Consider the following 25,288-nt stretch of genomic DNA (forward strand, 5'->3'; position numbering starts at 1 on the left):
TCTTATGTTTTCATTAGAGCAAAGGAGGTTGAGGGGTGATTTGATAGAGGTGTACAAGATTATGATGGGTTTGGATAGGCTAGACGGGAAAAGGCTGGTCCCACTAGTTGATGGTACAAGGACTAGGAGACACAGATTTAAGGATCTAGGCAAGAGATACAGGGGGGACGTGAGCAAAAACTTTTTTACGCAGCAAGTGGTGATGACCTGGAATTCGCTGCCAACAGAAGTGGTAGAAGCAGACACACTCAATGGGCTGGATTTTACCAGCCCTGAGGAGGTGGGTTTGGAGGCATGCGAGTTGTTAAAAATCGGCAAAAATGGTGGGCGGGCCCAATCCCACCTCCAAGCAATTTTCCCAAATGCGTGTTTTCTGACCCCCTTTCCATCCCGCCTACAAGAGGTGAGATAGGCCCTTAAGGCCCTAAACAACCACTTAATTGCCTCTATAATCCCATTTTGAGAGGCCTTTCCAATTTTTAGACATTCCGCCCATCCTACTCGCCTCCTCTGGAACACGCCAGGTAATGCTGGCGGCTTCACAAGTGGATTGCTTACTAACAGCTGCAGCTCCACCATTACAAAGGAGTTTTCACCAATGATCATTTGCAGGTGGCAGAACTTTGTTGTTTCAGATCTGGGGAACTTTTAGCAGACATACTCGGTGTTGTGGAAGTTTGGAGCCTGACACTCATCTCCAGTGTGACCTCCTGGGAAACCCCTCTCCCCACCTTGACTAAGCGCTTCCTCAACTGAGGCATATACCAGAACTATGACGACCATTTAATTTCTTTCCTCTTGAATATCAGATTCGGATGAAGACCAGCCGCGGCAGCAGCAGAATCGTGAGCAACAGCAGCATCAACAGCAGGAGCATCAACAGGAGCGGCAAGCTGTTGCTCACCCACCTGAAGATGCACAGGCCAGAAGGCGCCAGCGCACGACAACATTGCTGCCCAGGTTGCAAGGGACGCACTCATCCTAGCCAGATTTGCCTAGCCTGCACAATCTTACCAGAGCATCGACAATGGAGAAGAACCTACGGAATCCTATCACTCTGACCACCATTCTGACAATCGCAAGGCGCCCTAAGCCCTCAATGTGAAAGTCCCATTTGCTAAATGACACAGGCCACAACTTCAACAGTTTACCATCAAAACACTTTATAATACAATCACAATGATGGCTGGTCCAAAAACAAAACTACACAGCACCCAAGTGACTACCCTTGTGACTACTTGTGCTTTATCTTTCTCTTACGCGTGCTTCTACGTGGTGCTTCCCCTGTGGCTTCAGCAGATGTGGAGGCCTCTTGCTGTTCCTGTCTCGACGCAGGCGTCCTCTGAGGTTGCGAACCTGTGCGGGCTCACCAACAGTCTGCTGCTCCTGCGGCTGAGCAGGGGCTGAGACGCTCATCTCAGTTGGATGAGGACTCTGGTGGGGCTCTAACCGAGGGCTTTGCAGTGGCATGGTCGTGTGAGCGCTTGGAGAGGAGCTCCCACTTCCTTGTTGTCTGCCACCAACATCCCTCTCATGGGTCAGCCCCACTTCAGAGCTAGCAAGTGGCTTGACAGCACCTTGCTGCACTGCAGGGGGGCCATGAGGACCCGTTTCTGCACTGGGAGTCCTACTCCAGAGGACTTGCATGAAGGTCTGGTTTGTTTGTTCAATAGCTGACCATCGCTCCTCAAGAGATGTCATTCTATTCTGAACAATGACCATGTTTTCAATACCCTGGCGACTAAGCCCCTCCATGGACGTAGCCATCCTCTCCTCTACCGTAGCCATCCTCACCTCTACGGTAGCCAGCCTTACCATGGAGGTAGACATCCTTTCCACGGAGGTTGCCATCCTTTCCGCAGTGATGCGTTCATGCGCCAATGCCTCCACAAAGGCTCTGCTCATATTCGCGATGGACTCCTCCATTCGCTCCACACTCACAGCAACCCTGGAGACAAAACCTGCCAGAGACTCCTGCACCTGTTCCTGGAGTTCCAGCACCGCTCTCCTTCTGGATGGACCCGGAGGCACAGGGTCGACATGCAACGGAGCCAAGCTGGCAGAGTCATGCACCCTCCGACGAGGACTCTCCACTGTTATCCCTGTCTCCACCATCTGCTGATGCTCATTTGTGAGCTGTGATACACCAGGTGACAACACTACTCTATCTCTGGAAGGTCCCACTGAGGTGTGAGTGTCTGCGCTGGTGCTGGGTGCGCTGAATTCTGCTGACGCTGCGCCCTCAGAGGTTGCCACTTCCTCTGAGGAGTCTGGAGGCTCAGGCTCTTCCTCCTGGACAGTGGGGATGGGAGCTTTCGATGGTCCTGTGGGGGAGTAAAGGAAAGAGTTAGAGATGTGAGGCCAAGGTTACATGCACATTGAATATTGCAGATGATCATAAGTCAATCTGTTAGAGCATCAGAATCATTATCAGTGACTCATGCAATGTCAATGAGAGAGATTCCAAACTATTCTGTCACCAGCTTGCTGTGATGTGCCCGTCTGTCCGTCCCCCACTTGGGTATCCTCCTCGATCCCAGCAATTTCCAGGGCCGCCTCCTCCCAGGCGGTGAGCTGGGCTACTGAGGGTGGCCCTCCTCCTGTCATGGCTCTTTCCCTCTTATTGTGGGCTCTCTTTTCCTGCAATGAGGGACACAAGTGGAGTTTGAGTGAGAATGAAGGAGTGAGTGTAGTGAATGCATAGCATAGATGCTTAGAAGGATACAAAGGACCCTCCCTGTGTGTTGTAAGTTGTTGTCATGGCATCACAGTGATAGGAAGTGTGAGGGCTGCATGGTCGAATAGTTAAGTGAATGTGACCATAGAGAGAGAGGGAATGGATAAGGGTGCAGGGATGTAAGTGTCAAGTGGGATGTGGAGGAAGAGGTTGGCAAAGCAGAGTGCTGGTGAGGAGAGGCAATGCGGATCAGATTGCGGGTGATGGGAAAGTCATACTCACTTTTCCGGTGCGGAGAAGGTCAGGAAACCTCTTCCTGCATTGCAGCCAGGTTCTGCGGCTCATTGAAATGGAGTTGACAACCTGGGCCACTTGCAGCCACACAGCTTTTGTCTACTGGGGTGGTTTTTTCCTCCCTGAGGAAGGGAACAGCACCTCCTTATTACAGCTGGCTCCGTACACCAGAGCTTGGAGGGAGGGCTCATCAAACCGAGGAGCACACTTTTGCTTGATCGTTGACATTTTCCACAATTCAACTCCTTCATATAAATTGCAGAGCCTTTGCAGTCTCCAGAAGAATCAAGGCTGTTTGCAGGCCTTAAATCCAACAGCATTGATGACATCATCGGAGGCAACTTTCTGTATGAAAAGACTTATTGAGCCAGTGGTTCCCACACGCAGGAAATCAATTGCCCAATTAGGGGAAAATCCCACTTTTTCAACACATCACTTAGGAGTCGGGGTCCTGACACGATTTCCACCTGACACGCCCCAGCCCGCCCACACCGACACGCCCCAGCCCGCCCACACCGACGCGCCCCAGCCCGCCCACACCGACGCGCCCCAGCCCGCCCACACCGACGCGCCCCAGCCCGCCCACACCGACGCGCCCCAGCCCGCCCACACCGACGCGCCCCAGCCCGCCCACACCGACCCGCCCCAGCCCGCCCACACCGACGCGCCCCAGCCCCCCCACACCGACGCGCCCCAGCCCGCCCACACCGACGCGCCCCAGCCCGCCCACACCGACGCGCCCCAGCCCGCCCACACCGACGCGCCCCAGCCCGCCCACACCGACGCGCCCCAGCCCGCCCACACCGACGCGCCCCAGCCCGCCCACACTGACGCGCCCCATCCCGCCCACACCGACGCACCCCAGCCCCCCGACACCGACACGCCCCAGCCCGCCCACACCGACACACCCCAGCCTGCGCCCACTGACAAAATCCAGCCCAACGCTTTCAAGGGGAGACTGGATAGGCACTGGAGGGAAATAAACTTGCAGGGCTACGGGGATAGAGCAGGAGAATGGGACTGACTGGATTGCTCTACAGAGAGCCGGCACGGACTTGATGGGCCGAATGGCCTCCTTCTGTGCCGTTATGACTCTATAAATATGACTCTTTAAACTTAGGAAGGTATAGTCTTCTGGTCCCTAGCAAGGACATCCCCGAGTTTGGAAAAAAAATCGCAGAAATACTCAGAAATGTGATGGCATCATCATATGTATAAAATGTATATGAAACGTCTTTAGTGCCCAATGTTAGAAGTGAGATCTATAATCAAAAAAGAATGAAACAGATCAGAAACCGCTCCTGTAAGCACATGGGGTTGTGCTTCTCAACATCGCATACATCAAAATAAGTTACGTTTATAAAAACCAAACAATTTAAGTGATCCATGACCGCGGGGACTGGAGTGCATAATTGATTTAAATAACCAAATTCTGATTTGATTTGATAACATTTATTTAAAGTTCTATTAGTTACAGTTTATTTGTTTATTTTTTGATTGGTGCTACCAAAAGAGGAACAATTTAAGTGAGATTGACAAAATGTGCAGCCTGTTCCTTTAAGGAATCTCGTCCGTGGATATTGTCCATTTAAAGATCGTGCTCCGACAAAGCAGAGGGCTGTGGCGTGCGCATGCGCATGCGCTGCCAGAGTTGCTGATCGGACCTTTTGAAGGCGGTGGGAGCTGAGCGGGAGGAGAAATATCCGGCGGTAAGTTTTCTTTAGTGTGTTTTGGAGCATATTTCGCTGTGAGAGACCGTAGGACGACCAGCTTTTGTCCCTGTGCCGATAATTTAATATTAATTTCGTTTATATGGAAAAACTCCAGCTTGGGATAAATTGTAGTTGATGGTGATTAATGTTCCCTTCACTCTGCTTCGTCTGTCCTGTTGCCGAGTAATGCCGTGTCGATCATGTGAGTTGAGTCAACGCAAGAACATTCTTTTGTAATAAACTCCTTTGTCTCGAGCTGGGATTAGGCAGCTGGGCAGTTTAATCACTACCGAAAACATTGACGCTGCATATGTTGTTAAGTGCTAGGTTCCGTTTTATTGGTGTCTGGGCATGTTTCTGTTTTGTATTCCGAAAGCGCAGCGACCAAGAGCATATTCAAAACAGATGTTATTGTAAATGGGGAGTTTGATGATCTGCACTAATCCTGGGGTGTTATTGTATTGAGTGTGTACTCCTTCCAAAGGTGTTGCTGTAGTGTTAGGGTATAGTGCAGGGGCAGCAGTTATTCAGTACAGACTGTTTTACCATGAGGATTGCTACGTCTAAGTCTGACAACTGATGTAATCTTTTCACTCCTCCCTCCCCCTCATTCCACCATGCAGTGCCTTGGGACCGTTTACTTTGCTGTATTAAAGGTACAATGCAAGTTTTTTCCATTGGATTTTGCTTTGATTTTGGACAAGAGGCAGGGAATGTGTTATATAGGCGCACAATTTTTCTCCCTAATTCCCCTGTACCACGTAGCATTCATTTATAAGCTTTTCTCCGATCTTTGCCAGTTTTGTTCTTTTAGACAGCTGCTGTAGATCTGGGCTAAATCAACCAGTCTGTGTGTTTGTTTTACCTGCTCCAATGGAGAAGTATTTAACCAATGTTTGGCCCCTCTACCCAGTAGTAAACAGATCAGGAATGTATAATGGGCTTTGTGGGTAGTAACACGGTGTGCCACTGTTTTGTCAAAGGTGATGATTTACAGGATTATAACACTTTTGCCTGCACAGATTCTAATAAAATAGTTGCCAAGAAAGGGAGTTTTGCTGAGCAAGAATACCTGGTATAATAAATTTCAAATTTTAGAAGGATAAATTATCCGTAATAAAGTAGTGAGACTTTTAGTTGAACATGAGCTGGTCGTTGTGTCATACTTGTTCTCACTGAATTTTAATTCTTTAAACTGGGCAAATGTGATGCATTTTTTTTTTTTAAAAACGGAGTGACTGCTGTGCAGAAGCATTATGCGCATAAATGTCAGATCCCAAATATGAAAAAGTAACTTCCACCACAACAGACAGAGGAGCTGAGAGCGATAAGCACAATCGGCGCGAGTACAATAAAACTCTCTCAAGCTGATAACATCCTAATATCACCTTCAATTCACATTTCCTCGTTTTAAATTGTACTGGAAGTTTTAGCAGTTCATTCGGATGAATTAATCACAATGCTGCCACACTCTCCTCGCATTCCCTCGCCACCCTCCCTCATTTTCCTCCCCAGTCTCTCTGCCTCTCTCTCTCTCCGCGCTGTCTGTACTCTTTTTCTCAATGATCCTTTTCCCAGCCACTTAAATCCTAACATCCTGCGCCTGCATTTAGTTCACCAGCCGCGTGTTCAAACCACAACAGAGGACCCGATGGCGATAAACACACACCGTGAGAGTTACAATAAAACTCGCTCAAGCTGACAACAACCTAATATCGCCTTCAAGTCACATTACAGACCTCACAATACCTGAAATTTCCACCCTTCGCCTTTCTCGCTAATCTGTGGTAAGTCCGGTGAGAACAAACAAAAATCACGAACTACGCATGCGCAACTACTTTGTCGTTGGCTGCAGTCGCATCCTTAAAAAAATAAATCTTGAATTTGGGAAGGGATAACAGAATTTGAAGGTACTAATGGAATACCGCCGATAATGTAGAATATTGCCAAGGAGTCACTGGACTGCAGAATGTGTTTTTATATTATTTGAGGATTAAATCTGCAGATGCTGAATGTTTTATTTTCTTGCTGTGATATGTTGTAAATACACCAATTGATTTATAATATTGGGGCATTATTTATATGGTCAGTTATGCCTAAACCATGGCAGTAGTACAGTGTAGATTTATGTAGGATTTTAGCAGGGATGAGCGACTTGTGAAGAGACTTGAGAAACTAGGCTTTTCTTACTGCACCTTAACAGTGATGAACTATTTTAAGCGGTTGGAAGGATAGCAACAAGAGGACAGATGTTTAAGATAATCTCAAAAATCAGAGTGGAGGTGGGTTGTTGGAAAAGAGTTCTTCAAAACACTTCATTTTTAATAACTTAAAGGTCACACTTCACTTTATTAGGGATGTTATTTATATGGACTTTCAGTAGGCATTTGATAATGTCCCTCCATAAGAGACTGTTAGCTAAAGTTGAAGCTCATGGACTGAAGGCAAGTTATTGACCTGGTTAGGAAATTGGCTGGCTGAGCTACAAAAGACAGAGTAGTGATAATGGTCAGGTACTTGGCAGGATGTGACTAGTGGTTGGTGTTGGGGCCTCAACTATTCACCGTATTTATTAACTATTTAGATGATGGAATAAATAGCCACATATCCACATTTACAGATGACACAAAAATAGGTGGCATTGTAAGCAGTGTAGATGGAAGCATAAAATTACAGAGATATTAATAGATTAAGCGAATGGGTAAAACTGTGGTAAATTTCACTAGGCCTATAAGCCAATGTGAGGTCATCCACTTAAAAAGGATAGAACAGGGTACTTTTCTAAATGGTGAAAAGCTAGAAACAGTGGAGGCCTTTGGGGTCCTTGTACATAGATCATTAAAATGTCATGGACAAGTACAGAAAATAATCAAAGGCTAATGGAATGCTGGCCTTTATATCTAGTGGACTAAAATACACGAGGGGTAGAAGTTGTGCAATAGCTGTACAAATACCATTAGACCACACCTGGAGCACTGTGAGCAGTTCTGGGCACCACCTTCGGAAGGATATATTGACCTTGGAGGGAGTGCTGTGTAGATTTACTAGAATGATACCTGGACTACAAGGAGAAATTACGCAAATTAGGGTTGTATTCCCTGGAATTTAGAAGGTTAAGGAGTGATTTGATCAAAGTTTTCAAGATATTGAGGGGAGCTGATCAGGAGAGAAACTATTTCTGCTGGTTGAGGTGTTTAGGACTGGGGGGCATAGTCTAAAAATTAGAGCCAGTCCTTTTCTGGAGTGAAGTTAGGGAACACTTCTACATGCAAAGGGAACACTTCTACATGCAAAGTGTGGTAGAAGTTTGGAACTGTTCTTCCATAAATGGCAGTTGATGCTAGGTCAATTAATTTTAAATCTGAGATTGACATTTTTGTTAGCCCCATATCCCTTAATACCTTTGGTTAAGGTGGGTATGTGGAGTTTAGACATAGGTCAGCTATGATCTCATTGGCGGAACAGGCTCAGGCTAAATGTCCTACTCCTGTTCCTATGTTCTGTTACACGGGGTGGTTAGAATATCTCCTTCTGTGCCATGAATTGTTGAAGCAGACTCCATAAATTCCTTTGAGTTGTCTGAAAATAGAGGAATATTAAATGGCATAGGGAACGAACAGGAGAACGTATTTAGATGAGGTGGCTCTTGTGGAGAAAAACACGAGCACAGACTTGGCCAATGGCCTGTTCCTGTGCTGTCACATACTATGATTCTATAACGAGTATAATTGTAATTTCCTGTGCTGTCAATAATTTGTTAGATAATCTTTTTGTACATGCAGCCGATAATTATATGGCCCTTCTCCTTGATGTATCAGTATTTATACTGACCTTTTTTTAAGTGAGATTTTACTGCCCTTAGTCATAGAATCATAGAATGGTTACAGCACAGAAGGAGGCCATTTGGCCCGTCGAGCCCGTGCCGGCTGTCTGCAAGAGCACTTCAGCTAGTCCTAGTCACACTCCCCCGCCCTTTCCCTGTAGCCCTGCAAACTTTTTTTCCTTTGGGTACTTATCCAACTCCCTTTTGAAAGCCACGATTGAATCTGCCTCCACCACCCTCAGGCAGTGCATTCCAGATCATAACCACTCGCTGCGTAAAAACGTTTTTCCTCATGTCGCCTTTGGTTCTTCTGCTAATCACCTTAAATCTGTGTCCTCTGGTTCTCCACCCTTCCGCCAATGGGAACAGTTTCTCTCTACTCTGTCTAGACCCCTCATGATTTTGAACACACCTATCAAATCTCTTCTCAACCTTCTCTGCCCTAAGGAGAACAACCCCAACTTCTCCAGTCTATCCACGTAACTGAAGTCCCTCATCCCTGGAACCATTCTTGTAAATCTTTTCCACACCCTCGCTAAAGCCTTCACATCCTTCCTAAAGTGCGGTGCCCAGAATTGGTTACAATACTCCAGTTGTGGCCGAACCTGTGTTTTACAAAGGTTCATCATAGCTTCCTTGCTTTTGTACTCTATGCCCTTAGTCACTATGGAGTAAGGGCATTAGTGTACATTAACATTTTAATACAGTTTAATTTGAGTTGTTTCATTTCCCCTCTTTTTATATAGGTAATGGCTAAGTCTGGTTTACTGAGTGGCAGCAACCCTACTATCTTCCCCAATTATACAGTTTTAACATGTGATCCTGAATGGAGTATATGTGGGGAGCCACCGCAACCACATCTCACTTTGTCTGGTGTTCACGTGTGCATTCTTCCACCAGACATCACTTAATAATAATCCAGAACTATGACTCTGAGAAGGGTGTGTTTTGGCTTTTGTCCTCTTGTTGCATCCTCAAAAGAAAGACTTGCCTTTATAGAGCGCCAATGATGACCACCGGACGTCCCAAAGTGCTTTACAGCCAATGCAGTACTATTTGAAGTGCAGTCACTGTTGTAATGTAGGAAATGCGGCAGCCAATTTGCGTACAGCATGCTCCCACAAACGGCAATGTGATAATGACCAGATAATCTGTTTTAGTGATGTTGATTGAGGGATATGCATTGGCCAGGACACCGGGGATATCTCCCCTGCTCTTGCCCTGAACTTGAAAATGCCATCAACGAAATAGTGACATGGGATCTTTTACGTCCACCCGAGAGAGCAGACGGGACCTTGGTTTAGCGTCTCATCCGAAAGACAGCACCTCCAACGGTTCAGCGCTCCCTCAGAACTGCACTGGAGTGTCAGCCTAGGGATACAAAGGGCAATTATCACGCCACCATTAAAATTGACCAACTGCCACAAACTAGCTTTCCATTTGCCACACAACTTCTACACTGTTGATCTGTTCAATCATTCCCTCACACCTGCTTTTGATGCCTTTATCCCCAGAAAAACCTTTTACTCTCTTCCAGCCTGGTCGTTCCCCCTGATATGGACCCATTTTTACTTCCTCGGGCCTCAGGCGCAGACTTGAACATATCTGTCGCACAACTGGCTTAGCTATCCATTGCCAGATCTAGCTGAACCACATCGAGAACTAACTGGCCTTGCTCTCCTCGGCCAAAACCGCTCACTACTCCCGATGACTATGACTTTTCTCCATTACAAACCCTCTCCTCTCTCCTACCCTCTATGCCCTCACCTCCAACAACTGCGAGAAACTCATGGACTTCTTTGTCACTAAGATTCAGCCCATTATTTCAACTTGCTTCTCTGCTTCCCGCTCTAGCCCTGAACCTGTGTATTTCTCTAGCTTCTCTCGTATCTTCCGTTATGCCCTCTTAGAGCTTATCTGAGTCCCATCTACTGTTTTCTTGACCCCATTACCACTAAAATGCTGAACGCCCAACTTCCCTTCCTGGCCTGCACGCTAGCTGACATTATAAATGGTTTCCTCTTGTCTGTACTGTGCCCCTCCATTTCAGAACTGCAGTCACCACCCTCCCCATAAAAATAAAAAAACCCACCATCAACCCCTCTGTCATTGAAAACTACCGCCCCATCTCCAGCCGCTCTTTCCTCTCAAGTCCTTGAAAGTATTGTCGCCTTCCCAATCTGTGCCCATCTTTCTCATAACTCCATGTTTGAATCACTCCAGGTTCCTTCCCTGAAACTGCCAAAATCAAAGTCACAAATTGCATCCTCTGATTGTGACCATGCTGCATTATCCCGCTTCGTCCTTCTTGACCACTCTGCAACTTTTGACACAGTCGACCACACTATTCTCCTCCAAAGTCTGCCTTCAATTGCCCAACGGTGTGGGGCTGTCCTCGCTTGGACCTACTCTTCCCTGCTCCCGCACAGTTACCTCCTGGAGTCCCCCAGGGATCTATTATTGGCCGCTCCTTTGGTGTCTCCTTTGACTTCACTCGCTTCCTCCAAAGGTGTTGCTATGGGAACCTGTATGTGTTCTAGCTATGCCAGTCTTTTCATGGGATACATGGAATATTCTTTTTTCCGGTACTACACAGGTCCTTTCCATCACACCTTTTTTCCAGTACATTCATGACTGTATTGGTGTCGCTTCCTGCTCTTGCCCTGAACTTGAAAATGTCATCAACTTTGCTTCCAATTTCCACCCCTCCCTTGCCTTCACATGGTCCATCTCCAACTCTTCTTCCCTTTCTTGACTTCTCTGTCTCCATTTCTGGGGATAGGCTGTCAACCAATATCTACTTAAAAAAAAAACGTTGATTACACATCCTCCCACCCAGCTTCCTGTAAGGACTCTATTCCAAGGGGGTTCCCAACCCTTTTGCTTCTGAGGCCCCCCTCCTGTGTTATAAAAGTTCCATGTAACAGAACACAAGTGTTTTTTCTGTATAAAAAATTAGTTATACAGTTAAACGTATATATATTTTTTGTTTTACTTGATGTGAAACTTGTTGCTGGTGCTGAGCAACAATTCTGTCAAGACGTGGAGGTATCGTCGACAAGCACGCGCGCATGTCAATGTTCATCGTGGCTCGGTACTTTGTTTTCATTGATGTCAGTGCTGAAAATCTAGCTTTTGCTCAAGTCGGCTGCACTAAATGGGACCAACACTTTCAGTACTGCAGAAGAAGCAGTGCTGTATTCATCGGAGCATTCACAGCAAAATGTCTCCAATGGCATTTCACTTGGTTATGAGGGAACGGTCTGGTGAAATGTCAGAGCTCTTCTAATAGGTTTGATGGGACAGAGGGTGGCAGTTTAACTACAATATTCTCACTAAAGGGCTTTGTAGCCCACAGGTTTGTAGCAGATTGTTCTGTTGTCAGTTCTGGAAAATAAGTATTAAATTTATTGAGTAGACCAGAAAGATGCGCTACCAGCTGTGGTTTGATTACATCAAAGTCGACGTTTCTTTCTTGAATGCAAGAGCTCAAACGTATCTGTAGTTTCTCCCCAGCCCCCACCCCACAAACGAGAACTTTCCAGACTTGCAGTTTCCCTTTGAATGTGGCAATTCTTCACGCTGGGCAAAAGCCCACCTTGCATAGTTTTATTCGGCTTATTCATTTCACCGATATGTCTGCAAAGTAACCCAGTTTAGCTAGCCAGCCACCCGTAACTTTCAGCACCTCTGCAAATTCAGGTTTCTTATCAGCTAGGAAAGTACGTATCTCTTCCTTAAGATTAAATATACAGGTAAACATTCTGCCTCGATAGCCAACTCGCCTCTATATGCAGGAGCAAAGAATTGTGCTCTGCACCCACTTTCTCACCAAGTGCAGCAAAACACCTGGAGTTTATTGCTGTGGATTTAATAAAATTAACAAGTGTTAGCGCAGTGTTGAGAACTCGTGAAGACCTGGTTCAATATCTTTTGCAGCAAGCGCCTCTCCGTATAAAAATGTGTCCAAATAGGTGCAGCGGCTTTTTTTTTTAAGCACAACACCAGAATGCTTGCCGATTATTTCCACAGCCCCATCAGTGCAGACCCCAATGCAATTTGTTCAGCTGACTTGTGCTGAAGTCATGCAATCATCAAACAACTTGAAAATATTATCTGACTTTGTTCTTATCTTGAACTCTTTGCAAAACAAAAAGTCTTGTTTTTTATTTCCTTATTCCACACATGCCAAACATGGGCGACTAAATGGGACATTTTAGGAGTGTCTTTTTGTCATACAACTTGATGAACCCAGTCATTGTCACACAGTCGATCAATGCACTGCAAAACTATGTCTTCTGACATTAAATCAATCCATCGTTTGACAGTGTCATTTGACATTAGTATTTTTTTCCAGTTCCTTGGCCTTCTGCTCTCCAAATATTTCCCTTACGATTTCAATGGCACACGGCGGCACTCGGCATTATCCGCTCTCGGCAGTCGTCTGCGGTATGTTTGTAGCAATTCTCTGAGCCACAAAGTGAGATGAGACTACAAATGTTTTATCAGCGGTAGTTGTCTATTTCATTGCTGCTTTAGTACTGACCAGTTCTTTAGCCTTTCCCTCAAAAAAACGAACGTTGCTTGTACTTGTAAATGTCATACTTGGTAATTAAATGTCTCTGTAATTTGGAGTGTTTCAAAGATTCATTGGCTAGTACTTGTGCACAAATTACACACTGGTTGAGGTATAGCTCCACTTCCAGTACAAATAAACCCCAAATTTAAGTAACTGTCTTCATATTTCCTTAATTTTGAAAGGTTAATGGTGGCTTTTTTTTTTTTACTAGCACCTCAACCTCCTCTGTGTTCTTCAGCCCTTGCAGTTGAACTTGATTAACTGTGTCATCACTCTATGGGATTTGTTGTTTTGAAGCTGATGGTCAAATGTAAAGTTTATCCATGTTTAGTATTTGTGTGCGTTACAACGATTTTTCCTGTTCGTTGTCATTTATCTTGCTGCTGCTGAAATACCTCTATTAAACCTTGCACAAAGCGAGAACATATTGTGTAACCTGAGAACATGTTAATTCAGCATGTAATAAACCCACACACAAATTTACCTTTTTCTACACATTCTCTGGTTATTTTTGGCGGACTCCTTAACCTTCTTGGGCTGCGGACCCCCGGCTGAGAGCCCCTGCTCTATTCCATTCTCTGTTTCTCCATCACTGTCGTATCTTTTCTGACGATGCCACCTTCCACACCAGTGCTTCCGACACGTCTTCCCTTTTCCTCAACCGAGGATTTCTCTCCAACGTGGTTGACCAGGCCCTCGACCGTGTCCATCCCATTTTCTGCACTTCTGCTCTCACCCCTTCCCCCTCTCTCTTGGAACCACGATAGGGTTCCCCCTTGTCCTCACCTTCCACCCCACCAGCTTCCACATTCAACAGACCATTTTCCGCCGCCTCCAGCACATTGCCATCACCAAACACGTTTTCCCTTCCCCTCCCCTTTCAGGATTCCAAAGGGACCGTTCCCTTCGTGACACCCTGGTCTACTCCTCAATCAACCACAACACCTGCTCCCCTTCCCATGCATGTGCAGGGGTTGCAACACCTGCCCTTTCACCACCGTCCAGGGCCCCAAACACTTCTTCCAGGTGAAACAGCGCTTTACTTGTACTACTTTCAATTTAGTGTACTGTATTTACTGCTCACGCTGCAGTCTCCTACACTGGGGAGACCAAACACAGATTGGGTGATCGCTTTGCTGAACACTTTGGTTCAGTCTGCAAGCGTGACCCTGAGCTTCTGGTCACTTGCCATTTTAAATCTCTGTCCCACTCCCACTCTGACCTCCCTGTCCCCGGCCTCCTATACTGTTCTAATGAAGCTCAACGGAAGCGCGAGGAACAGCACCTTATCTTTTGATTAAGCACTTTATAGCCTTCCGGACTGAGTTCAACAATTTTAGATCATAACCAATGCTCCCATTTTTTTCGGACAGCAGGTGCTGGTAATGATTCTACTGTTGCCATTTACACTCCTCTAGACCCAACTTTTGTTTCTTTGCTTGTCCCATTACCACTCCTCTTGCTCGCACCATCATCCCTCTTGTCATTAATCTCTCCTGCCTTCCACCCTATCGCAGACCTTCCCTTTTGTTCTTTCCTTCGCCGCCGCCTCTGTACTTGCTTAAAACCTGTTACATCTCAACATTTGCCAGTTCTGACGAAAGGTCAGAAAACCTGAAACAACCTGCTGAGTAGTTCCAGAATTCTGTTTATAGTTCAGATTTTCAGCATCTGCAGAATTTTGCTTTTGATCAATTATTGGCCCCCTGCTATTCCTAATCCACATACTGCCTCAACAACATCATCCGAAGACATAGCATTAAGTTTCACACATACACTGACGACACCCAACTGTACCTCACCACTAGTTTTCTCAACCCTTCCACTGCCTCTGTTTTCAGCCTGCTTGTTTGACAACCTGGCCTACATGAGCCGCAATTTCCTCCAGTTAAACCTTGGGGAAAACTAAAGCCATCATCTTGGGCTCCTGCCATAAACTCCATACCCTTGATACCTATTCCATCCCTCTCCACAGGCACTGTCTCTGATTTGAAACCACTATTTGCAGCCTCTATTTGGCACCGAGCTGAGCTTCCAGTCCCCATGTTGTATCCATCATTAAAATGCAATATTTCCACCTCCTGTAAAATAGCCCATCTCCGACCCTCCCTCAGCCCATCAGCTGCCAAAAACCTCATGGCCATGCCTTTGTCACCTCCAGACATCTCTATTCCAATATTCTCCTGGCTGACCTCCCATCCTCTATCCTACATAAACTTCAGTTCATAAAAGTCTGCTGCCCTTAACCTAATACAAAAGCAAAATACTGCAGATGCTGGAAAACTGAAATCAAAACAGAGAATGCTAGAAACACTCGGCAGGTCAGGCAGCATCTGTGGAGAGAGAAACGGAGTTAACGTTTCAGGTTGATGACCTTCTGTCAGAACTGCAAAAAATTAGAGATATAACAGATTTTAAGCAAGGGCAGGGAAAGGGGGTAGGGGAGGAAAGAACAAAAGGGAAGGTCTGTGATGGGTGGAAGGCAGGAGAGATTAAATGACAAAAGGTATGATTGTACAAAGCAAAAGGAGATGGTAATGGGACAGATAAAGAAACAAAAGATGAGTCTAGAAGAGGTGTAAATGGGAATGGCAGAATCAACAGCTGCCATCTGGAAAAAATAGGGGCAGAAGTTATGGTCTGAAATTGTTGAACTTGTCCAAAAGGCTGTAAAGTGCCTGATCGAAAGATGAGATGCTGTTCCTCGAGCTTGCGTTGAGCTTCGTTGGAATAGTGGAGGAGGCCAAAGACCGAGGGGTCAGAGTGGGAGTGGAGCAGAGAATTAAAGTGACAGACGACCAGAAGCTCTGGGTCACGCTTACGGACTGAACGGAGGTGTTCCGCAAAGCGGTCACCTAATCTGCATTTGGTCTCCAATGTAGAGGAGACCGCATCGTGAGCAGCGAATACTTCTTGCAATTTAGTATACTGTATAAGTACATCTCTGCTTCACCTGGAAGGAGTGTTTGGGGCCCCTGGACAGTGGTAAGGGAGGAGGTAAAAGGGCAGATGTTGCATCTCCTGCACTTGCAAGGGGAGTGGGTGTTGGTGATTGAGGAGTGGACCAGGGTGTCACGGAGGGAGCAGTCCCTTCAGAATGCTGGGAGGGGAGGGGAAGATTTGTTTGGTGGTGGGATCACACTGGCGATGGCGGAGGATGATCCGTTGAATGTGGAAGCTGGTGTGGTGAAAGGTGAGGACAAATTCTGGGAGGGATAAGTGTGAGAGCAGAAGTGCGGGAAATGGAACGAACACGGTCGAGGGCCATATTGACCACTGTGTAGAGGGGAATCCTCGGTTGAGGAAAAAGGAAGACATTATGGAAGATGGCATCGTCGGAACGGATGCAACTGAGAAACTGGGAGAAAGGACTCTATCCCTTTCTCCCAGTTTTTCCGTCTGTCAATTTGCGCACAGCAGCTCCCACAAACCGCAATGTGATAATGACCAGATTTTTTTTTTAGTAATGTTGATTTGAGGGATAAATATTGGCCAGGACACCGGGGATAACTTCGAAATAGCGCCATGGAATCTTTTCCATCCACCTGAGTGAGCAGACAAGGCCTCGGTTTAACGTCTCATCCAAAAGCTGGCACCTCTGATAGTACAGCACTCCCTCCGTACCGCACTGGAGTGTCCGCCTCGGTTTTTGTGCTGAAGTCTTGGAGTGGGACTTGAACCCATAACCTTCTGACTCCGGTGGAAGTGCTTCTAACTGAGCCACAGCTGACCAGTGGAGACAGGGTACTCCTGATTTAGTTTCTTTCTAGCTGTATGAAGAGTTATTCATTGGTTCAATTTCATGTATAATTTTTTTGTAAATATTTGGAACAAAAAATTAGCGTCACAAATGACAAAAATTAGCTTGAGGATAAAACTTCCTCCCAATCTGATTTATCAATGAACTTTAGCCCAATTTGGATGTTTTTAATATCACCAGACAACCTTCTTTTGTAAGTTTCCAAACTGGGAACTAGCTGGCTTTTTGCCTATTGGTAAAAAGAAGTATTTGTAAAATAGTCACCAAAGTTATCTACTTTGTTGGTCTTGTGTTCCTTCAGAGGAATTGGCATGTCTGTGAAGAATCGATGTACAAATGAGAAATTATTTGATTTGGGAGAACTGGGTCCTACAGACGGTTATTTATTGCATTGTCATTTTATGTCTTCAAGCTGAGTTCGAATCCAGCCCAAACTGTATTGTGAATTCAGTCATGGAAAATCTTAACCCAATTCCTAGTGGAATATGAGTTCACAGTGCCGAACTGCTCCCATATAGTGAACTGTATTCTATTTTTGAATGCCAGGGCTGGCTAGATGAACCGAATTGGTCTCTTCCAGTCGTATACATGCCTATGTTCTGTAACTTCAATAGGATAGTGCGGGAGTGCTGCTTTGTAAGGGGTCTTTTGAACGAGATGTTAAAACAAAGCTTGTTGAGGTGGGTGTAAAAGATCCCGTGGCACTGTCGAAGAAGCTGTTTGTGGGACCTTGCTGTGTGCAAATTGGCTGCCGGTTTGCCTACTTAGTAACAGTGACTACACTTGATGATTTTATTACTTGTGAAATGCTTTCTGGTATCTTGAGGACGTATTGCCTTAATTGGCAAACCTGACAGTAGAATAATTTATTGTGATTTTAATTGCAAAGTGTGGTGTATGTAACCGTTCCACCTTTTAAGAGAACTATTTTAAGAGATGCACTACTTTATCTTGGCTGCTGTATACTGTAATACCGGTGGTGACCACACCAGTATTTAAGTGCTGTGTAATGATTTATTGGGCAGTTCAGCCTGACCTTCGACTAATAAAGACCTGTTGAATTTATTCTTGTGGTCTGTGTGCAGTGATTCTTATTAACAATAACTAGAACAGTGACGATGACGATCTTACCCTGCGGCAGAGATATATCCAAGGCAGTTTAACGGGCGTCGAGAAGAGGCATCCGCCCTCATCATCCTGCTGAGAAAAGACTCGGGTCTGAAGAGCAAGGAAGAATCCTGACACGAAGCCTTCCATCAGCAACAGGCAGTGATCATCCCTTCTACCACGGTGGTGGGTAAGCCGATCAGCGACGAGCAGCAAGTCGGCCACGTTGGCTGTGAAGTAGGGGAGGGAAAAACGGAGGATATAAGGGCGGAGAACTCGACCACGGCCGGGGAAAAGAGCCGGACAGAAGTCGGGGCCAGAGGCGCTGAGACTGGGGCAGCGTAAGGCACGGGAGCCGCGGTGAATGCAAACGCAGCCGGTGTAAAAGACCGGGCTGCAAGCGGGCTGGGAGACGCAACAGCGTCGAGAGAGCTCGACCGCGACCGGGGGAAAAAGGCCAGGCAGCTACCGAGGCCGCGAGGCGCGGGAGAAAATAAAAATAATTTAAAAAAAAATTAAAACGCGGAGAACTCAGCCGCAGCCGGGGGAAAGGACCGGACTGCAAGAGGGGCTGGGAGGCACGATTTGAGAACCGCTGGGGAGGGCGAACGCAGCAATACTGCAATCGCCATTACAGCCAGCGGGGGAGAAAGGCAAACGCAGGAAGCCGCCATTTTCGTAGGCGGGGGAAGAAGACCAGCGCGGGAAACCGCCATTTTGAAAAAAAAAAAAAAATTCTTTTTGTTTCTCAAGATTGCGAGGATGCCTAAGCGTGGTAACATCAACGATTTCGATGCCGATGTTGAAGATTGGGCCACGTATGTAGAACGCATAGAGATATATTGTAAGGCAAATAAAATATCAGATGAAGATAAAGCACTAACCTTACTAAACTCAATGGGTGCGAAGACATACGGGCTATTGAAGCATCTTCTATCACCAGCTAAACCAGCGGATCAGGCTTTCGCTAATATTGTTGCTGTCCTGAGAAATCATTTGAACCCCACACCGCTGATGTTAGCGGAACGATTTAAATTTTATGCGAGAACGCAACTGAAAGAGGAAAGCAACACGGAGTATTTAATTGAACTGCGTAAGCTAGCGAAATACTGTCAGTTTGGGGAAAGACTGACGGAGGCACTGAGAGACAAATTCGTGTGTGGATTGTCGAAAGAAGGAACACAAAAGCGGCTGCTTGAAGAGAATGATCTTACACTTGATAAGGCTGTCACTATTGCAGCATCGCACGAAGCCGCAGCGAGAGGCACTGCGGGAAGGCAGCGGTACTCAGCGTAGATCAAATGGCTTTGGGTACAGCGAAATGTTATTGTTGTGGAAAGACAACACACGATCAGAACCAATGCTGGTTTAAAAATCAGGAATGTAGAAAATGTGGCAAGCTTGGTCACATAGCTAAAGTATGCCGGTCAGGAAAGAAGACCAGCAACAAAAAGTCACCGCAGGAAAAGTGCAGAAAGGTACATAAGGTGGCTGAGAAGAGTTTGGATGAACAGAATTCGGATTCAGACTCCAACAGCAAGGAACTGGGTAGTCTGAGAATTCACAATGTGAGTAAGGAAGCTGACCTACAAACTATCTGGGTCACGCTTCAGATAGCAGGAGTCCAAGTGAAGATGGAATTGGACACCGGATCGGCGTTGACGGTCATGAATAAGCAAGATTACAAAAGGTTATTCACACATATTCCCCTACGGGATACGGAGATAGTATTGCAGACATACACGGGGCAAAGAGTATACCCCATCGGAAAGATAAAAGTCAAGGTGGTACACAAGGGCAAAGAACACCAAGGAATGGACTTATATGTACTACCTGAGGGAGGTCCACCACTTCTGGGACGGGAGTGGATCAGGAAAATAAATATGGACTGGCACTCCCTAAAAGCAATAACGGTAGATTCTGGAAAAAAGATGTCAAACCTGAACGATTGTCCAGAATATTGGATGAGGCTAAAGAGGTGTTCCAACAGGGACTGGGAACACTGAGAGGAATTACGGCAAAAATCAAGATTGCAGAACATGCAAACCCAAAATTTTTCAAAGCCAGACCTTATGCGATACGACCTGCTGTGGAAGCTGAGCTGGAAGGGCTAGAACGTTCAGGAGTACTGTCTAAGGTGGACTGGAGTGAGTGGGCCACGCCCATTGTTCCCGTCATGAAGCATTCATCGAGTAACAAGCCAGGGGAACCGGGGAAGGTCCGCATCTGTGGAGACTTCAAGATCACGGTTAATCTGGTGCTTCACACGGTGCAATATCCGCTTCCGCGGATTGAGGATATCTTTGCTTCATTGTCTGGCGGGAAACACTTCACCAAGATAGACCTGGCGCAAGCGTACTTACAGATGGAAGTTGAGGAAGAGTCGCGCCAGTATCTCAATCCACACGCACAGAGGCTTGTATCGATATAATAGACTGGTTTTTGGAGTGGCTTCGGCTCCAGCAATTTGGCAGAGGGCCATGGAGCAGGTATTACAGGGAATTCCAAGCACTCCATGTTACTTGGACGATATCCTGATTACAGGAGATGACGATGAGGAACACCTTGCAAATTTGAAACTGGTGCTCACCAGATTGAAGGAATATGGACTTCGAGTTAATCGCCAGAAATGTGAGTTCTTTCAGAAACGGATCTCGTACTGTGGTCATGTCATTGACCAGGAGGGGCTGCACAAGTCACCTGACAAGATCGAAGCTGTTGTGAAGGCTCCCGCTCCGGAAAATGTATCTCAGTTGAGGTCGTTCCTAGGGTTGATTAACTATGACCATAAGTTTCTGCCAAACCTATCCATGGTACTGCACCCGCTGAACGCTCTTTTGCAGAAAGAAGTACCATGGAAGTGGAGTGAGGACTGTAAGAAGGCCTTTCGCAAAAGCAAGGCATTGATCACCTCAGGAAGTGTTGGCTCACTTCAACCCAACGCTACCTATTCGTTTAGCTTGTGATGCTTCTCCTTATGGTATTGGAGCAGTACTCTCACACAAGTTGCCAAATGGCTCAGAAAGGCCAGTCGCATTTGCATCCAGATCATTGACCTCCACTGAGCGCAACTATGCTCAGATAGATAGGGAGGCTCTCAGCCTTGTGTGGGGAGTAAAGAAGTTTAATCATTACCTGCAGGGCCAGAAGTTTACACTGCTGACAGACCACCAGCCGTTGGTATCCATTTTTAACCCTAAGAAGGGTGTTTCGGTGATGACAGCACAGGCTCCAGAGATGGTCCCTTTTCCTAGGGGCACATCAATATCAGATAGAATTCAAAGGTACAAAGCAGCATGGTAATGCTGTTGGGCTGTCGCGCCTACCACTACCTACTGAGGAGGAGGCACCGACGGTTGACCCGGTGGAGTTATTTCACTCGACCATCATCGAATGTTTACCTGTCACCAATGCAAATATTGAAAGGGAGACTAGGAATGACCCGACACTGTCCCGGGTCTACGAATTGACAGTAAAGGGATGGCCAGCCCATGGTGATCCACTGTTACTGGCATTCTCAGCAAGACGAGAACAGCTGTCCATCTGTCAGGGAACATTGATGTATGGAACAAGGGTGATTATCCCTCCTAAGTTAAGAGAGAGAGTTCTAAAAGAACTGCATGAAGGTCATCTGGGGGGAGTCAAGATGAAAAGCCTTGCTAGGGCTTATGTGTGGTGGCTGGGTATCGACCAACAGATAGAGGATCTGACGAAAAGCTGCTCGGTGCCAAAAAGTCCAAAATGCACCTCCAATTGCACTTCTGCATCCATGGGAATGGCCTTCAACCCCATGGCAACGTGTACATATTGACTTTGCTGGTCCTTTCACGGACTCCATGTTTTTAATTGCGGTGGACGCACATTCTAAATGGCCAGAAGTGATTAAAATGACTACCACTACCTCGGAGAAGACGATCGCGGTGCTAAGAATGATATTTGTAAGAAATGGATTGCCAGAGCAAATATGTTCAGACAACAGACCACAGTTCGTGTCAGAGGAATTCCTGAAGAATGGGGTGAAACATTATACCTCTGCCCCATATCATCCAGCTACGAATGGGCTGGCCGAGAGGTTTGTACAGACGTTCAAAAAGGCAATAAAGGCCATGAGCGAAGATCAGATTCCACTGCAACACAAGGTGGACAATTTCCTACTGGCATATCGAAACGCCACCCATGCAACAACAAACCAAAGTCCTGCCATGATGTTCTATAACAGGAGGTTGCGGTCCAGGTTGGACTTGTTAAAACCAAATGTGCGGAGGGAAGTCGAAAACAAACAGTTCCAGCATATCAATAACAAGCCCACTCGGACTATAAAAACGAGAAATGGCAATCTGGAACAATTCGGGCCAGACAAGGACCCCTGATGTACACGGTAGATGTTGGTGAAAACGTAATGCGACGTCATGCTGACTTCTTTTTTTTTTTTTCTTTTCTTTCTTTCTTTCTTTCGCAGTAGGCCAGTCGGGCGTACCTGGATGATAGTTTCAGCCGCACTGGAATGAGGGAGGGGCAGAGGAGGGCATTGTCAGTTTGCAGTACGTGGACCACGAGAATTACCATAGGAATTGATTAGCACTAGCGTTGTACCAGTCCTTGCTCATTTTGGAGTGGTTAATTCCAAACGGTATAGTAGATTTTGTATTTGTACACAAGTACAGCTATACTTATGTACCTTTTTTTTTTCTGCTTTCAGACTTTCTGAATTTTTTATTCTGATTCAAAAAAAAAAAAAAGCCATGCAGAGTGGTAAGTATTGATTCTTTGGAATTCAATTTCTTCTGAATTTTTAGTATTGACATTTTTAAAATCCTAAATTGTAATTCAATTAACATAACTTTCCAGTTTCATCTGGTAAAGAAATATTTTTTTTAGTTCTGTGTACAATGAAGTTCTATTGGTAACAAAATTAAGATTAAATATTTTAATTGCTACATGTTCTCTTTACTTCTGTATATACATTTATGGTCAGCAGTTGAATATCCTTTTCTTTTGCCCCACCACAACATCGATTTGACTGAGTGAAAAAGCAATAGGTTATGGTCAGCCTCCAAATGAAACACACATCCGCCTGTTCTATGGCTTTTGGTTTTTTTTTTAAACTTGCTGTAATAGACTTAACTTTGAGCCATGCAAGTAATTTGTTTTGATTATGGCTTCACAATCTCTTGTGACCTAGTTCTGAGTCATTGCCTTCAGCAATGAATAAATTACACCACTTAAATTTAAGTTTCTTGACATTTGTTTAGAGATTGGGAAGAACCTTTTTAAATCCATGCTTAAATGATTTTTCCTGATTTTTAGAATATTGTGTAGAGTTGAGAAATTATTAAGCAACACAAGAAATCCTGTCTGTATATTGCAAACTCTTGTGATTGTGTTAAGGGAAAGCAAAGTCCAGGGAGAAGATTTTTTTTTTGTTCAAAGTTTATTAATTCTGTAGGAGTAAAGAAAAGACTCTCTAGCAATTTGGCATTTGTAAAGAAATTCAGTTTCTTACTGACAAGAGACCCTAAAGTCCAGTCCCTCAGAACCAGGATGTTGGTTGGTTTGAAATCACAAACCCATTGATTTTAAATGGGGATGTTTCCCCATTGAATGTCACTGAAGAAGTATAGCAAAAAAGTGGGCCTGAATCAAGGGTTTCCATGCAGTAAGAAAAATGACATTTTCTAAAACCTCAAACAGAAGTCTTTAGATTCTGTATTGCTTTATAGAATGGGTGAGTAATCAGAACAAAAAGTACTCCACCTAAGCTTTACTTCTACTTGGGTAAAGCAGTTGCAGAATTCTTCATCTAATCAATGAAATCTACTAAACGGTTACTTTACTAGGAAACATGCCCTCCCTAAAAAGTGATAAACCAACCCCTAGAGAGAATAAAACGTTTCAAAACACACCAATTCTCAAGCATGGACATTTTTTAGCTCCAAGACAGTCATTGCGAGGAAGTTGGATTGAAAATAGGACCAGGCTAATGAGTCTATATTCAAAACACACATGAAATAACAGCAACATCTTAAAATATTAAAGGCACTATAAAAATCTAAAAGGTGTCTTTTTTGAATAGATGTAATGAAAATTGGACAACTAGCTAGGAAGGAAGAATTTAGATGGGGTGACTGAAAGCTAGGTTGAAGAGATGAGTTTTTAAGTAGAGAAAGGTTTAAGGAGGGTTGGACCAAGGGCAGCCAAAGGCTTTGCCACCCATGATGGAAGAGGATGTACAGAAGGACAGAACATTCAAGAGGGGTGGGTATAGGGCCGGAGCATATTGCAGAAATAAAGTGAAGCAAAGTTGTGTAGGGATTTATAGATGAAACAGGCTTTTGAATTGGAGTTGGAGGATGGGGCGCCAGTCTAGGTCAGTGAAGACAAGGGTGGTGGGCGAGAGGAATTTGGTGCATAGAGAGGAAATGAGCGTTTTGGAGAAGTTAGTTAATGGAGGCCAGTAAAGAGAGCAATGAGGGTAGTCGAGTCTGGAGGTGACGGTCGTGTATACGGGTTTCAGTAGCGCAGGCGAGCAGAGTTCTGCAGTCTTGTTGATAGAATGTGAAGTTTAAAGCTTAATTTCAGGGTTGAACTGGATGACAAGTTTATGAATAGTCTGATTCAAAATAGCTGATAAAAGTGGATGAAGTCCATGGTAAGGGTACAGAGTTTGTAGTGAGGATCAAAGACGCTGGCCTCAATTCAACTCCGGCGGTGGCGCACAATGGGCAGTATCTGGTCGGCCGCCCATTATATGCACCGCCTGACATGGAACTGAATATCCAGCACTGCGTATAACGGGCGGCCGATCAGATACCGCCCGAGAGGAATTTCTAGGCCATAGACTTTGGTCTCCCTCATATTCAGCAGTAAGAGAAAAATAAATTGCGACTCATCCAGAACAACATAGAGGTTGGTCTGGAGAAGTATCATTAGCATATGTGTGAAGGTTGACCCTATGCCTGTGGGTAATGTTATTGAAGGGCAGCAGGTAGGTAAAGAATGGGGAGGAGAGGGTGGGGGTCTCTGGAGATGATGGTGTTAGAGAGGGAAGAGAAGCCATTGCTGGAGACCTGGGTTAGTAGAGTGGAGGGATGCAGGTACCCCCTATCCTTTTACCTCAAACCCTGCTGTTTTCCTGGTCTTAGCTGTGCAGCTGCAGAGGTCTTGACTGGAGATCCTCTGTAAAGAGGGAGAGTCTTTACTAGGCTGCTGTCATGTGCCTTCCACTGATTGGCTAAAGTAGAGCAAGCTGCCTGTCCTCCAACTTGCAGAAGGTATGTGGTCCAGTGTGACTTGTATGAAGAGAAACGGGGACAGAAAGTAGAGGGATTTCATGATG

General features: G+C 45.5%; 1 protein-coding gene across 3 annotated transcripts in view; it reads left to right on the plus strand.

The window, feature by feature from the left end:
- prrg1 (proline rich Gla (G-carboxyglutamic acid) 1) overlaps window positions 1-25,288 on the plus strand; it is a 92,956-nt gene that overhangs the window by 27,537 nt on the left and 40,131 nt on the right. The window contains exons 1-2 of one of the 3 annotated variants that reach the window (XM_086006184.1): window positions 4,557-4,680; window positions 22,652-22,704. In XM_086006184.1, the coding sequence (XP_085862310.1) occupies window positions 22,695-22,704 (10 nt within the window). In that variant the 5' untranslated portion in view covers window positions 4,557-4,680; window positions 22,652-22,694. Of the gene's footprint in view, window positions 1-4,554; window positions 4,681-22,651; window positions 22,705-25,288 lie in introns of those variants that run through there. The other 2 variants (XM_086006185.1, XM_086006186.1) reach the window with 2 other exon arrangements.

Source organism: Somniosus microcephalus, chromosome 14 (genome assembly GCF_052327205.1).
Source record: "Somniosus microcephalus isolate GS21.2 chromosome 14, FLI_Smic_1.0, whole genome shotgun sequence".
Taxonomy (NCBI): domain Eukaryota; kingdom Metazoa; phylum Chordata; class Chondrichthyes; order Squaliformes; family Somniosidae; genus Somniosus; species Somniosus microcephalus.